At 43.7% G+C, this 15,862-nt stretch overlaps 1 protein-coding gene across 1 annotated transcript in view; it reads left to right on the top strand.

The window, feature by feature from the left end:
• Nucleotides 1-15,766, top strand: part of LOC121551419 (transducin beta-like protein 3) — a 37,872-nt gene extending 22,106 nt beyond the window's left edge. Inside the window, exons 18-23 of the mRNA XM_041864062.2 lie at nt 5,017-5,075; nt 8,723-8,826; nt 10,125-10,196; nt 11,042-11,200; nt 11,614-11,707; nt 14,516-15,766. Coding sequence (XP_041719996.2) covers nt 5,017-5,075; nt 8,723-8,826; nt 10,125-10,196; nt 11,042-11,200; nt 11,614-11,707; nt 14,516-14,936 — 909 coding nt within the window. The 3' untranslated portion in view covers nt 14,937-15,766. The remainder of the gene's footprint in view (nt 1-5,016; nt 5,076-8,722; nt 8,827-10,124; nt 10,197-11,041; nt 11,201-11,613; nt 11,708-14,515) is intronic.
• The last annotated feature ends 96 nt before the right edge of the window (nt 15,767-15,862 follow it).

The raw sequence follows: 15,862 nt of genomic DNA, 5'->3' as shown, positions 1-15,862 counted from the left end.
TTTTTATTTGTGAAATAGCATTTACTCACCTTTTTTATTTAGTTAATTATCATGCGAACGAGTGGAATCATGAATGATTCATGTATGCTCGTTATGTTCACCTGCTCCGCCGGATTTGCCTTTTTAGCAGTGTATTCATTCACCACTCTGTCCAACGGGAATCTCCGCCCACGACATAGGCCGAGAGGTGAAACGAACAATCTCAGCCCAGACCTACAGTGGCAAGTAGCAGAGAGACTCCGCTGACAGTGGGAATTATTTTAACATCCCTCGACTCCTGCTGTGTCTCTCGGAGAATGAGTGTACAACTGGTAAATAGTCGCTGATATTTCAGTCAGATGTCTAGCTAGCTAGGTAGCTCAAGGGCTCTGGCTATTAGCCAGGTAGGTAGCTAACTAGCTGGCTAGAAGGATGAAGTAAGAAGTTAACTTTGAACGGAGCCTGACCTCAGCATGAGCAGTTGACTGAAATTAAGCTAGCTATAATCAAAAGATGGGCTACTATAAGTTCTCATAACAAAATACATGTTCTTTATAGAGAGTAGTAAGACAGACAGTGGTGAGTCAGGCTGCAATGAAGGAGGCAAAGGAGATACATAGAGTGAGGAAGCATTGAAGCAAGCAGGGAATACAGTGGTTCACAAATTTGGGGCCGAGACCCATGTGGGGTCCTCTAAAATTTAAATAGGGTCCCCTGATAGTCTTTAATCTTATCAAACACATTTAACTTTCTCTTCAAATGGGAATAGAATACAGCATTTATCAGTCAACTAAGGGCCTTTTACACTGTCAGATTTCACCTTCATGTCATTATGTGTTGGGACAGCCTGTGGGACCTAAGATTTAGTGAAATTTAAAGACAATTTAAATATAAAGACAATTTAATATTATGTACACTGAACAAAAAGATAAACGCAACATGCAAAAATTACGAAGATTTGAATGAGTTAGTTCATATATTGAAATCAGTAAATATCATTAGTCCTGACTTACCACTCATGTATGTAGTAAATAAGTAGTGAAACACGTATTATTGAGTTGAACTACAAAGGGAAGCACAGCTGCGAGCTGCCCAGTGACACAAGCCTTCCAGACGAGCTAAATTACTTCTATGCTTGCTTCGAGGCAAGTAACACTGAAACATGCATGAGAGCATCAGCTGTTCCAGACGACTGTGTGATCACGCTCTCTGTAGCTGATGTGAGTAAGACCTTTTAAACAGGTCAACATTCACAAGGCCACAGGGCCAGACAGATTACCAGGACGTTTACTCCGAGCATGCGCTGACCAACTGGCAAGTGTCTTCACTGACATTTTCAAACTCTCCCTGTCTGAGTCTGTAATACCAACATGTTTCAAGCAGGCCACCATAGTCCCTGTGCCCAAGAACACTAAGGTAACCTGCCTAAATGTCTACCGACCCGTAGCACACACGTCTGTAGCCATGAAGTGCTTTGAAAGGCTGGTCATGGCTCACATCAACACCATTATCCCAGAAACCCTAGACCCACTCCAATTTGCATACCGCCCCAACAGATCCACAGATGATGGAATCTCTATTGCGCTCCACACTGCCCTTTCACACCTGGACAAAAGCAACACCTACAGTGGAGGAAAAAAGTATTTAGTCAGCCACCAATTGTGCAAGTTCTCCCACTTAAAAAGATGAGAGAGGCCTGTAATTTCATCATAGGGACACGTCAACTATGACAGACAAATTGAGGGGAAAAAATCCAGAATATCACATTGTAGGATTTTTTAATGAATTATTTGCAAATTATGGTGGAAAATAAGTATTTGGTCACCTACAAACAAGCAAGATTTCTGGCTCTCACAGACCTGTAACTTCTTCTTTAAGAGGCTCCTCTGTCCTCCACTCATTACCTGTATTAATGGCACCTGTTTGAACTTGTTATCAGTATAAAAGACACCTGTCCACAACCTCAAACAGTCACACTCCAAACTCCACTATGGCCAAGACCAAAGAGCTGTCAAAGGACACCAGAAACAAAATTATAGACCTGCACCAGGCTGGGAAGACTGAATCTGCAATAGGTAAGCAGCTTGGTTTGAAGAAATCAACTGTGGGAGCATTTATTAGGAAATGGAAGACATACAAGACCACTGATAATCTCCCTCGATCTGGGGCTCCACGCAAGATCTCACCCCGTGGGGTCAGAATGATCACACGAACGGGGGGACCTAGTGAATGACCTGCAGAGAGCTGGGACCAAAGTAACAAAGCCTACCATCAGTAACACACTACGCCGCCAGGGACTCAAATCCTGCAGTGCGAGACGTGTCCCCCTGCTTAAGCCAATACATGTCCAGGCCCGTCTGAAGTTTGCTAGAGTGCATTTGGATGATCCAGAAGAGGATTGGGAGAATGTCATATGGTCAGATGAAACCAAAATATAACTTTTTGGTAAAAACTCAACTCGTCGTGTTTGGAGGACAAAGAATGCTGAGTTGCATCCAAAGAACACCATACCTACTGTGAAGCATGGGGGTGGAAACATCATGCTTTGGGGCTGTTTTTCTGCAAAGGGACCAGGACGACTGATCCGTGTAAAGGAAAGAATGAATGGGGCCATGTATCATGAGATTTTGAGTGTAAATCTCCTTCCATCAGCAAGGGCATTGAAGATGAAACGTGGCTGGGTCTTTCAGCATGACAATGATCCCAAACACACCGCCCGGGCAACGAAGGAGTGGCTTCGTAAGAAGCATTTCAAGGTCCTGGAGTGGCCTAGCCAGTCTCCAGATCTCAACCCCATAGAAAATCTTTGGAGGGAGTTGAAAGTCTGTGTTGCCCAGCGACAGTCCCAAAACATCACTGCTCTAGAAGAGATCTGCATGGAGGAATGGGCCAAAATACCAGCAACAGTGTGTGAAAACCTTGTGAAGACTTACAGAAAAAGTTTGACCTGTGTCATTGCCAACAAAGGGTATATAACAAAGTATTGAGAAACTTTTGTTATTGACCAAATACTTATTTTCCACCATAATTTGCAAATAAATTCATAAAAAATCCTACAATGTGATTTTCTGGAATTTTTTTTCTCCATTTTGTCTGTCATAGTTGACGTGTACCTATGATGAAAATTACAGGCCTCATCTTTTTAAGTGGGAGAACTTGCACAATTGGTGGCTGACTAAATACTTTTTTCCCCCACTGTATGTGAGAATGCTATTCATTTACTACAGCTCAGCATTCAACACCGTAGTGCCCTCAAAGCTCATCACTAAGCTAAGGACCCTAGGACTAAACACATCCCTCTTAAACTAGATCCTGGACTTCCTGACGGGCCGCCCCCAGGTGGTAAGGGTAGGTAACAACACATCCGCCACGCTGATCCTCAACACAGGGGCCCCTCAGGGGTGCGTGCTCAGTCCCCTCCTGTACTCCCTGTTCACTCATGACTGCATGGCCAGGCATCGAGAGCATCCTGACTGGTTGCACCACTGCCTGGTATGGCAACTGCTCGGCCTCCGACCGCAAGGCACTACAGAGGGTAGTGCGTACGGCCCAGGACATCACTGGGGCCAAGCTACCTGCCATCCAGGACCTCTATACCAGGCGGTGTCAGAGGAAGGCCCTCAAAATTGTCAAAGACTCCAGCCACCCTAGTCATAGACTGTTCTCTCTGCTACCGCACGGCAAGTGGTACCGGAGCGCCAAGTCTAGGTCCAAGAGGCTTTTAAACAGCTTCTACCCCCAAACCATAAGACTCCTGAACATCTAATCAAATGGCTACCCAGACTATTACAAATTGGTGGTAATTGAAAATAAATATTAGTGCTTGAAAAAGTACTAAAGTCTTTGAATTTGACTTGCCACTGACTGTATGAACCCTGGTCCAAAAACAAAAAACTTTGACACGGCAGCTTGCATAATATTGTCTGTGTCCCAAATGTCCCCCTATTCCCTATATTAGTGCATTACTTTTGGCTACTCAGTAACCACACTGAGTTTACAAAACATTAGGAACACCTTCTTAATATTGAGTTACACCCCATTTTGGCCTCAGAACAGCCTCAATTCGTCGGGGCATGGACTCTACAAGGTGTCAAAAGTGTTCCACAGAGATGCTGGCTTATGTTGACTCCAATGTTTCCCACAGTTGTGTCAAGTTGGCTGGATGTCCTTTGGGTGGTGGACCATTCTTGATACACATGGGAAACTGTTGAGCGTGAAAAACCCAGCAGCGTTGCAGTTCTTAACACACACACAAACCGGTTCGCCTGGCACCTACTACCATACCCGGTTCAAAGGCACTTAAATCTTTTGTCTTGCCCAGTCATCCTCTGAATTGAACACATACACAATCCATGTCTCAAGGCTTTAAAATCCTTCTTTAACATGTCTCCTCCCCTTCATCTACACTGATTTGAAGTGGATTTAACAAGTGACATCAATAAGGGATCATAGCGTTCACCTGGATTCACCTGTTCAGTCTATGTCAATAAAAGAGCTCATACCATTGCATTATTACTGCGCTAATTCCTGTTAACCTCACAGTGAGTACCGTGTAATTTCCAGGTATAACTCCCCTAGTCATTGGTGACTGGTTTCATGATGATGATTTGGAAGCGTTGCCACCCAGCTGACCTCATGGCTACGGTTATTCTACAGAAATTGTACATTAAGGAAACATCAAATAAAAAGCTGGTGTGGCAATGATTTGTGTACTGTGTCGTGTGCTGTATGGTCGTGATGTCCATTGTGTTTCAGATCTTTATGAAAAGGATTAATGCAAGGTGTGAATACTGAGTTACTTAATGTGAATTAGCTTAGGGAGTGTCTTGGTACTCTAATCTGATTCCAACTATTGTCACACCCATCCTAGATAGTCTAGCGATTCAGGTTGTGAAGTTTAAACCAGATGCTATACGTCTTAAAACTGGGGGTATATTTGTATGCAAATCTAGAACTGTTAACCAGACAGTTATAATGTTATTGTATAAATAGAATTAATTAAATGATAAATGTATTCTGTGTGCCTTCCTCCTGTAGGACGTGACAGAGGTGGAGCAGGCAGAGGAGCAGGCTAAGCAGGAAGACCAGATACTCAAGTGAGTTCATCTTAGTGCAGTCCACACCAATACAGATATCAACTGGGCATTAAAACATCCTTCACCTTCAATACAGATATCAACTGGGCATTAAAACATCCTTCGCCTTCAGATGGTTCAGTTGGTTGGAGCATTGTGCTGACAAACACAAAGGTTGTGGGTTTGATTTTTGCTTGGGACATACAGCCTGCATATATCGTTTTTAAATGTAGGTGGTTCAGGAAATACATTGAAATTCCAATTCTTCAATGTTTTTCAATGAGGACAGTTTGGAATTAGAACTGGAATTTGGTTTACTTTCAGTGGTTAACATCGGTTGGTAATTTTAGGGTCAGTGGGTCAGTATAGGGTCAGCGGTTCACTTTAGGGTCTGTGGTTAAGCTAGTTTAGGGTCGTGGTGAGGGGTTAGAATCTTCTGAGTTGAGCCACCATGACCCACTTTGTAGACTCGGCACTTGCAACAGCTGATAAATACAGTTGAAGTCGGAAGTTTACATACACTTAGGTTGGAGTCATTAAAACTTGTTTTTCAACCACTCCACAAATTTCTTGTTAACAAACTATAGTTTTGGCAAGTCGGTTAGGACATCTACTTTGCGCATGACACAAGTAATTTTTCCATCAATCGTTTACAGACAGATTATTTCACTTATAATTCACTGTATCACAATTCCAGTGGGTTTGAAGTTTACATACACTAAATTGACTGTGCCTTTAAACAGCTTGGAAAATTCCAGAAAATGATGTCATGGCTTTAGAAGCTTCTGATAGGCTAATTGACATCATTTGAGTCAATTGGAAGTGTACCTGTGGATGTATTTCAAGGCCTACCTTCAAACTCAGTGCCTCTTTGCTTGACATCATGGGAAAATCAAAAGAAATCAGCCAAGACCTCAGAAAAGAAATTGTAGACCTCCACAAGTATGGTTAATCCTTGGGAGCAATTTCCAAATGCCTGAAGGTACCAAGTTCATCTGTACAAACAATAGTACGCAAGTATAAACACCATGGGACCACGCAGCCGTCATACCGCTCAGGAAGGAGACGCGTTCTGTCTCCTAGAGATGAACGTACTTTGGTGCGAAAAGTGCAAATCAATCCCAGAACAACAGCAAAGGACCTTGTGTGAAGATGCTGGAGGAAACAGGTGCAAAAGTATCTATATCCACAGTAAAATAAGTCCTATATCGACATAACCTGAAAGGCCGCTCAGCAAGGAAGAAGCCACTGCTCCAAAACCGCCATAAAAAAGCCAGACTATGGTTTGCAACTGCACATGGGGACAAAGATCGTACTTTTTGGAGAAATGTCCTCTGGTCTGATGAAACAAAAATAGAACTGTTTGGCCATAATGACCATCGTTATGTTTGGAGGAAAAAGGGGGACCCTTGCAAGCCAAAGAACACCATCCCAACCGTAAAGCACGGGGGTGGCAGCATCATGCTGTGGGGGTGCTTTGCTGCAGGAGGGACTGGTGCACTTCACAAAATGGATGGCATCATGAGGAAGGAAAATTATGTGGATATATTGAAGCAACATCTCAAGACATCAGTCAGAAAGTTAAAGCTTGGTCGCAAATGGGTCTTCCAAATGGACAATGACCCCAAGCATACTTCCAAAGTTGTGGCAAAATGGCTTAAGGACAACAAAGTCAAGGTATTGGAGTGGCCATCATAAAGCCCTGACCTCAATCCTATAGAACATTTGTGGGCGGAACTGAAAAAGCGTGTGCGAGCAAGGAGGCCTACAAACCTGACTCAGTTACACCAGCTTTGTCAGGAGGAATGGGCCAAAATTCACCCAACTTATTGTGGGAAGCTTGTGGAAGGCTACCCGAAACCTTTGACCCAAATTAAATAATTTAAAGGCAATGCTACCAAATACTAATTGAGTGTATGTAAACTTCTGACCCACTGGGAATGTGATGAAATAAATAAAAGCTGAAATAAATCATTCTCTCTACTATTATTCTGACATGTCACATTCTTAAAATAAAGTGGTGATCCTAACTGACCTAAAACAGGGAATTTTTACTAGGGAATTGTGAAAAACTGAGTTTAAATGTATTTGGCTAAGGTGTATGTAAACTTCTGACTTCAACTGTATCTACAGATCAAGGGTTTGTTAGACCAAAGTTTGCCCACTGCCTAACCAGACTAGAGGTCATGTTGGAAAGAAGTCACGATGGATAAAATGTTCTATTTACTTGCTTCTGTTTACACACAAACACACACACACACACAGGCTGTGGCCCATCAGATAGTGTTCCTTTTAAAAGTCACAACCTGTTCTCTGGAACCATATGTAAGGATAACCACAGGGATTGGTAAGAATGTCCACCCACCACGTTTCCTCTGTGCTGAGCTAATGGCTGCTGTAATTCTGCAGAAATTGTACCTCCGTCTTAAGAAAACAGCGGCTAAATTAAAAGCTGGTGTGTGGCAATGACCGTGTAGTCTATCATGTGCTTCTGAACGTCGCCGCCACTTCATTTGATTCCTTGAAGTTTAGGAGAGGACAGAAACTCCTAAGGTCTGACCTCTGTGCAGATGATGTTTGATGCTTTAATTTCTGAATAATAGTGATGGAATCAAACCACTGATGCCAGAGAGAGAAAAAAAACATGACCATATGAGTTGTGCATTGTCGTGGAAGTTCTACCCAATAAGGAGAGACTTTGTTATTTCTTCAAACAATTATACTTGATTTATCAATTAATTATTGCAATAATGGAGCTGGTCAGACATGCACTTCTAAGGTGTACGCCAGAGAGCTCAAATGACACGAGGAGTACAGAAACCTTATATAGGCAAGTCATCTTATGCAAGCATGTACAAAACTCGTGATCTTGGTGTGTGTATGTGCTGGACAATGAGACAAAACTGGGGTAAAGGGTGCAGACTAACTGTGAAAAAGATTGTCTCATTCTGAGGACAATAGATGTTAAAACAACAAGAAATCTCCTCAGACATAGTTCCTCAAAAGTAGATGAATGGCCCCTTGACCCGAGCAAGCAAGCGTCTTTCGCTGTCTGCCTAGATGATGTGGGACTTAACACCCATACACATACACACACCAAGTTTGAACCTTTTGCCCAGCAACAGGCCTTAGCCAGGACAACAGCTTTGTCATTAGTGCGCAGGATTTAACACTTTGCTCTGGTAGAAGTAGATAGAGATGGAACCAGTTCTTTCCCTTCTGACTAGCAGGAAACCATAGATCTCACCTGTCAGCTCTTGGCTGTGCACCCAGACATCATGTCCATACTTCCCTAACACTAGGTTCCTATGCTACACATCCACAGAACAGTTAGAAACAGGCTCATACCCATGCATGCACAATCCCATCTCATATGATCTAGTTAATCAATCATCTCAGAATTAAGGCAGAAGCAATTAAGCTTAAAGAAAAGCTTCTAGTACACAAGCATGATAAAGGTTTAACAAAAATTGATATCACAGCATGCACGTGTTTGTGCGTCTTTCCTGGGTAGTGTTCATTAGGCACGTTTTAAAACATTTTGCAACGGGAAACAAAAATGTGCGTTTCTTATTGGACAAATCCAGGTGGCCCCTCCCTGTCTCAGTCCTGTTTTGTTCGTAATGAACACAGCCCCGGTTTCTACTTTCTGATGTTGTGTTGTGCAGGAAACAGGAGCTGTCTAACCTGCTCCATGAGAAGAAGTACCTGAAGGCTCTGGGCCTGGCCATCTCCCTGGACCAGCCACACACTGTGCTCAAAGTCATCAAAGGTAAATGTCTCTACCCTCTCTGTCTCTAGTCTCTCACATATTTTCTCCACACTGTACATACGGCATGTTGATCATCCAGATTCTTCCTCACATCTCCAGAAATAGCTGCTGGATTCCACATCACTCATTTTGTCACTCACCTTCCACCCTGTCACTACCTATTATCCTTCCTGTGTGTGTCTCTTTAGCACCCCCTCATGACATGCATACCAACAGGTCCACTGACAGTCTGTCAAAGCCTTAGAGAGGCAAACAGACTAAATGGACCATATCACTCTTCCCAAATTCCAGGACGTTCTTCTGAGCCAAAACATAAATAGCTGTGCACAGGTGCACTTTAGTGTTTGTTTATCAAAACAAAGAAGAGTGGAACATCTTGTTTTAGACATTGCATGTATTGATCATGGATGAGGTAGACTGGGTGGTGTTCATTAGGGCAAAACGTTGCACAACGAGAATTATATGATTTCTTATTTTACAAGTTCCGATAGTACCTCCCTGTTTGGGACCGCTTTCTTCCGTCTCGTGCCTATTGAACATAGCCTGAGAGAGATCAGGTTCTGAGCTAAATAAACGTACAGTTTATAAACACAGGAGTGTACATATACTCAGTGTTAAGGCATGTTGGCGTTGGGAACATCATGTATGTAGGCAACACACTAGTGCAGCTCCAAAACAACATGTCCTCTTAAAACTGCTTATAACACATTCTGTTTTCGATATTGAAATTCTAACAACATATAACATACGTATGTTAAATAGACTTATTTAGGAAAAGTAAAGGACTGAGGGGTAATGGCTTTAAAAATGACAGAGATGTACATTTTCAATTCATATGTAGTTAAAATGACAGCCTTGGCACTTCTAGTGTTAAAAGCCATTAAAATAACTGGATGTGAGAGACTAGGGTTACATGTTTGACCGTCAAGGATTGGTCAGAGTTCATTGTATTGGCATAACAATGGACCGTCATACTGACACTAGAGGATCTTAAATGTGTTTGTTGACTGGATGGGTCACTTAGGTCATGATGATGCCTACTTAGGCTGCATCCCAAATGGCACCCTATTCCCTATCTAATGCACTACTTTTGATCCCCATAGAGCTCTGGTCAAAAGTAATGCACTATGTAGGGAAAGTTAGTTATGAAAAAAGTTACGTAAGTCTTAATAGACTGGCTTATGTATTGTGTGCCATGACACTGGCTATGTATGCCAGGATCATAGGCTTCTATATCTGATGTGGGTTACTCTGTGTGTGCTGTCTGTGACCTCATGACTGTCCTGTGTTGCCCCTAGCGATCCGCCAGGGGGAGGATGGTGCTAAGCAGCTGGAGAAGACTGTGCTGAAGCTGCGCCAGGACCAGAAAGGTGAGGTCATAAAGGATGAGGTATACTCAGCTGGCCAAAAAATCACTATGTTTTTACTACGTTGCAGAACATTCAATATGGTGATGGAGCCACCTGATAATGGTCAGTGAAAATGGTCTGTGTATGTTAATAGTCCAAGGGAATGGTCCATGATAAAGGTCCTTGTATGGTAATGGTCCGTGATAATGGTCATTGTATGGTAGTGGTCCGTGATAATGGTCCGTGTATGGTAGTGGTCCGTGATAATGGTCAGTGTATGGTAGTGGTCTGTGATAATGGTCATTGTATGGTAGTGGTCCGTGATAATGGTCCGTGTATGGTAGTGGTCCGTGTATGGTAGTGGTCTGTGATAATGGTCATTGTATGGTAGTGGTCCGTGGAAATGGTCCGTGTATGGTAGTGGTCCGTGATAATGGTCATTGTATGGTAGTGGTCCGTGTATGGTAGTGGTCCGTGATAATGGTCCGTGTATGGTAGTGGTCCGTGATAATGGTCCGTGTATGGTAGTGGTCCGTGATAATGGTCCGTGTATGGTAGTGGTCCGTGATAATGGTCCGTGTATGGTAGTGGTCCGTGTATGGTAGTGGTCCGTGTATGGTAGTGGTCCGTGATAATGGTCCGTGATAATGGTCCGTGTATGGTAGTGGTCCGTGATAATGGTCCGTGTATGGTAGTGGTCCGTGATAATGGTCCGTGTATGGTAGTGGTCCGTGATAATGGTCATTGTATGGTAGTGGTCCGTGGAAATGGTCCGTGTATGGTAGTGGTCCGTGATAATGGTCAGTGTATGGTAGTGGTCCGTGTATGGTAATGTTCTGTGTAATCCTCTACCCCCTCCCCTCCAGAGTCTATGCTGCGCTTCTGTGCTGTGTGGAACACCAACGCCCGGAGCTGTCTGGACGCCCAGGCTGTGATCCAGGTGATGCTCACACACCTCTCCCCTGAAGAGCTGCTCCTGTACCAAGGAGCACGCGCACATCTGGAGGGACTCATACCTTACACTGGTGAGGTGGGGAAGAGTGTGTTTGGGGGTGGGGTGGGGAGTGTTTGGGTGAGAGGTGGGGTGGGGAGTGTTTGGGTCAGAGTGTGTGTGGGGTGGGGAGTGTTTGGGTGGGGGTGGGGGTGGGGTGGGGTGGGGTGTGTTTGGGTGAGAGCGTGTGTGGGGGTGGGGTGGGGAGTGTTTGGGTGAGAGTGTGTGTGTTAGGCACATTGATGTATAGACTCACGCCAAACTGTGCAGATGATGTATGATATTTTAATTTCTGAATAATAGTGAAGGAATCAAACCGCTGATGCCAGAGAATGTCCACTGATTGTGTGTGTGTGATGGTGTCCGCTTATTGTGTGTGTGCATGCGTCTTTACGTGTTTGTTGATTCAGTTCCCTTGTTTGATTTGACCCTGCTTGTGCCCCCTAGAGAGACACATGCAGAGGATAGGCCGTCTCCTGCAGGCCTCCATGTTCCTGGACTACATGTGGCAGAAGATGAGAGTGACAGGAGCTCCAGCCAGGTGAGGGGGACCAGGGGAGGGCCTTAAACACAACACCCACCAATCACAATCCAGGGCTTATACTAACGCTATACAGCCTTGCCCAATGACTTTCAAATGTGTTTTCAAATGCATTGCTTTCAGAAAAAGATTCAGAATAAAAAGCACATCAATTGCATTGTTTTGAGTTTATTTTAATAGGGATTGATAGTGATGACAGATAATATCTGTCTTAGGGGCGAATCCTAACATACACTTACCCTCCCATCAATATCAATGCATTGACTGAGTGAAAAATCAATTTATGCAGAATTTAGGATTCGACTCAATAACTTCTCTGAAGTAAAAGACGTGTTCAATTGTTTGATTTCATGTTTCCTTGTAGCCTTCTAATTAACTTTGTAGCAGGAAACAGTCATCCGACCCATCAGTGTTGACAGTATGCCTCGTGAAGGTTGCGATAGATCTAATCTGAGTCTAGAACAATGGCTGTTGTTGTTCATAGGAATCAATCTAGGCAAGAGATTTCACTTTCACATATCTGTGGTTTGAGACCAATACCTGTGTAACCAAACTGATGTGTTTACTGTATGTACTGAAGTAGACCTCATTCTGAAACCAGACACACAGCCACATTCCCTCTCTATGGTTGCATCCCAAATTGCACCCTATTGTCTACAGTGAGGGAAAAAACATTTTTACATTTGCCCACTGACAAAGACATGATCAGTCTATAATTTTAATGGTAGGTTTATTTGAACAGTGAGAGACAGAATAACAACAAAAAAATCCAGAAAAACGCATGTCAAAAATGTTATACATTGATTTGCATTTTAATGAGGGAAATAAGTATTTGACCCCTCTGCAAACATGACTTAGTACTTGGTGGCAAAACACTTGTTGGCAATCACAGAGGTCAGACGTTTCTTGTAGTTGGCCACCAGGTTTGCACACATCTCAGGAGGGATTTTGTCCCACTGCTCTTTGCAGATCTTCTCCAAGTCATTAAGGTTTCGAGGCTGACGTTTGGCAACTCGAACCTTCAGCTCCCTCCACAGATTTTCTATGGGATTAAGGTCTGGAGACTGGCAAGGCCACTCCAGGACCTTAATGTGCTTCTTCTTGAGCCAGTCCTTTGTTGCCTTGGCCGTGTGTTTTGGGTCATTGTCATGCTGGAATACCCATCCACAACCCATTTTCAATGCCCTGGCTGAGGGAAGGAGGTTCTCACCCAAGATTTGACGGTACATGGCCCCGTCCATCGTCCCTTTTGATGCGGTGAAGTTGTCCTGTCCCCTTAGCAGAAAAACACCCCCAAAGCATAATGTTTCCACCTCCATTTTTGACGGTAGGGATGGTGGTCTCTGGGGTTCATAGGCAGCATTCCTCCTCCTCCAAATACGGCGAGTTGAGTTGATGCCAAAGAGCTCGATTTTGGTCTCATCTGACCACAACACTTTCACCCAGTTCTCCTCTGAATCATTCAGATGTTCATTAGCAAACTTCAGAAGGCCCTGTATATGTGGTTTCTTGAGCAGGGGGACCTTGCGGGCGCTGCAGGATTTCAGTCCTTCACGGCGTAGTGTGTTACCAATTGTTTTCTTGGTGACTATGGTCCCAGCTGCCTTGAGATCATTGACAAGATCCTCCCGTGTAGTTCTGGGCTGATTCCTCACCGTTCTCATGATCATTGCAACTCCACGAGGTGAGATCTTGCATGGAGCCCCAGACCAAGGGAGATTGACAGGTCTTTTGTGTTTCTTCCATTTGCGAATAATCGCACCAACTGTTGTCACCTTCTCACCAAGCTGCTTGGTGATGGTCTTGTAGCCCATTCCAGCCTTGTGTAGGTCTACAATCTTGTCCCTGACATCCTTGGAGAGCTCTTTGGTCTTGGCCATGGTGGAGAGTTTGGAATCTGATTGATTGATTGCTTCTGTGGACAGGTGTCTTTTATACAGGTAACAAGCTGAGATTAGGAGCACTCCCTTTAAGAGTGTGCTCCTAATCTCAGCTCGTTACCTGTATAAAATACACCTGGGAGCCAGAAATCTTTCTGATTGAGAGGGGGTCAAATACTTATTTCCCTCATAAAATGCAAATCAATGTATAAAATTTTTGACATAAGAGTTTCTGGATTTTTTTGTTGTTATTCTGTCTCTCACTGTTCAAATAAACCTACCATTAAAATTATAGACTGATCATTTCTTTGTCGGTAGGGAAACATACAAATTCAGCAGGGGATCAAATACTTTTTTCCCTCACTGTATAGACAAGTGCACTGCTTTTCACTAGGGCTCTGGTCTAAAGTAGTGCACTACATAGAGAATAGGGGAGGCAGTTTATAAGCGTTGCCTGCAAATGAAAGAACTGTAATGATGAATAAGAAACTGAATGTGGAACGGTAACAACGATAACCAGGTCCTGGGATCAGCTGGAGATTAATCAGATACTATAAAATCCCATACTGTACCATGGAGCCTAAACTACAATCTGGTAAATCTACACTGAAACTTCTGGAAGAATGGTGCTGTAGGACAGGTTTGAAGAATGATTATTTTAAAGTAATTATCTAGAAAGTCATTGTCATGGGTCAAGCATAAAGATAATGTATTCTGCAGTACCCTAATATAAATTATGATGTGATAGGAAGCATGCAGCGGAGCCTAATTCTTCAACATGGTCCTAAGAGCCAATAAGAATCCAGCTAGAGTCCAGCTTCAGGAAATACGACAGAGCAAACATGGGTCTGTGCAGCACGTGATTTATATGGATATTTTACCTCCTTTGTTGTTGGTTGCTAATGTGTGTTGTCATATCCTTTTACAGTATGGACTCGCAGGATGAGGAGATGGACACCGCCTCTCTTCAGGTGCCGCACCCCCTGTTTATGATCGACAAGCGATCAGGTGAGGGTGGGGATGGGAGTAGGGAACAGGGGGATGGTGAGGAGAGATGGAATGAGGGAGTGGTGGAGGAGGATGGTGGTCTCGAGGAAGATACAAATTTCCCAGCCAACATGGAGGATGATGATGAAGTCAGTATCACCAGGAAAGCCTCAGTCAGCGGACAAAGGGTGGAAAATGGACAGAACAGAAAAGAAAATGGCAGCCATCCCTCTGGCAGTGAGGAGAGCTCAGGAGATGAGGAAGAGGAGGACCAGGGAGACCAAACAGAGGGTAAGATGGCCAAGTGTCAGATCATCCTGTCTGCAGCATCCCCTCCACCCCTCCAAGCAATCACCAGCTGATGGGAGACTGTCTGACACCAAGCCCACCAAGGATGCCTGGGTGTGAACCCACAGGAGTCCCCTTTAGCATGGACCACTGCCTGGAGCAACTGATAGTGTGGCTTTATAGACACTGACAGACAGAGAAGCAGGTCCTGAACGACCTTTAAAATGAACTGGTTTTGAGGTTGATATGCCTGGCTGTCAGCATAGGCCCCTTTCTCGGCAGCCATTTTGGAAAACCGTGTCATTTCTCATAAATAGTGCCATGAGTTTTTCTGACCAGGAAAAACTCTGGGCGCTACATTTACATTTTTGTCATTTAGCAGACGCTCTTATCCAGAGCGACTTACAGTTAGTGAGTGCATACATATTTTTTTTTCATACTGGCCCCCCATGGGCTAGTTGAAGCCTGCTTCTCGTACCTAGTTGAAGCCTACTACTGGTACCTAGTTGAAGCCTGCTACTGGTACCTAGTTGAAGCGTACTACTGGTACCTAGTTGAAGCCTGCTAGTGGTACCTAGTTGAAGCCTGCTACTGGTACTTAGTTGAAGCGTGCTACTGGTACCTAGTGGAAGCCTGCTACTGGTACCTAGTGGAAGCCTGCTACTGGTACCTAGTGGAAGCCTGCTACTAGTGGTCAGAAATTGTCGAGGCTCTACCCGTGACTTCCTCCCCACTCTTCTCTACAGAAACCAGCACTCGTTAATTTTTATATTTGTACATTGTTGTGCAGTCCTGCTCTTCCACATAAACAACAACAAAAGCCTCCTTTAAGTAACAATATATTTTGTTTGTCATGATGATTACAAATGCATCTGGATTAAAATGTGCCTTGTGGAAATAATTATTGTGCTGTTTTTTTTATTAAGTTCATATTCATTTGAAACATCAACCAATATGTTCATGTAAAAGAGTATGTTTGAAGGCTTAACTTATGAAATGA

This window comes from Coregonus clupeaformis, unplaced genomic scaffold (genome assembly GCF_020615455.1).
Source record: "Coregonus clupeaformis isolate EN_2021a unplaced genomic scaffold, ASM2061545v1 scaf0313, whole genome shotgun sequence".
NCBI lineage: Eukaryota > Metazoa > Chordata > Actinopteri > Salmoniformes > Salmonidae > Coregonus > Coregonus clupeaformis.
Note: the sequence above shows the minus strand (reverse complement) of the source record. Positions and strands in the feature narration are given on the sequence as shown.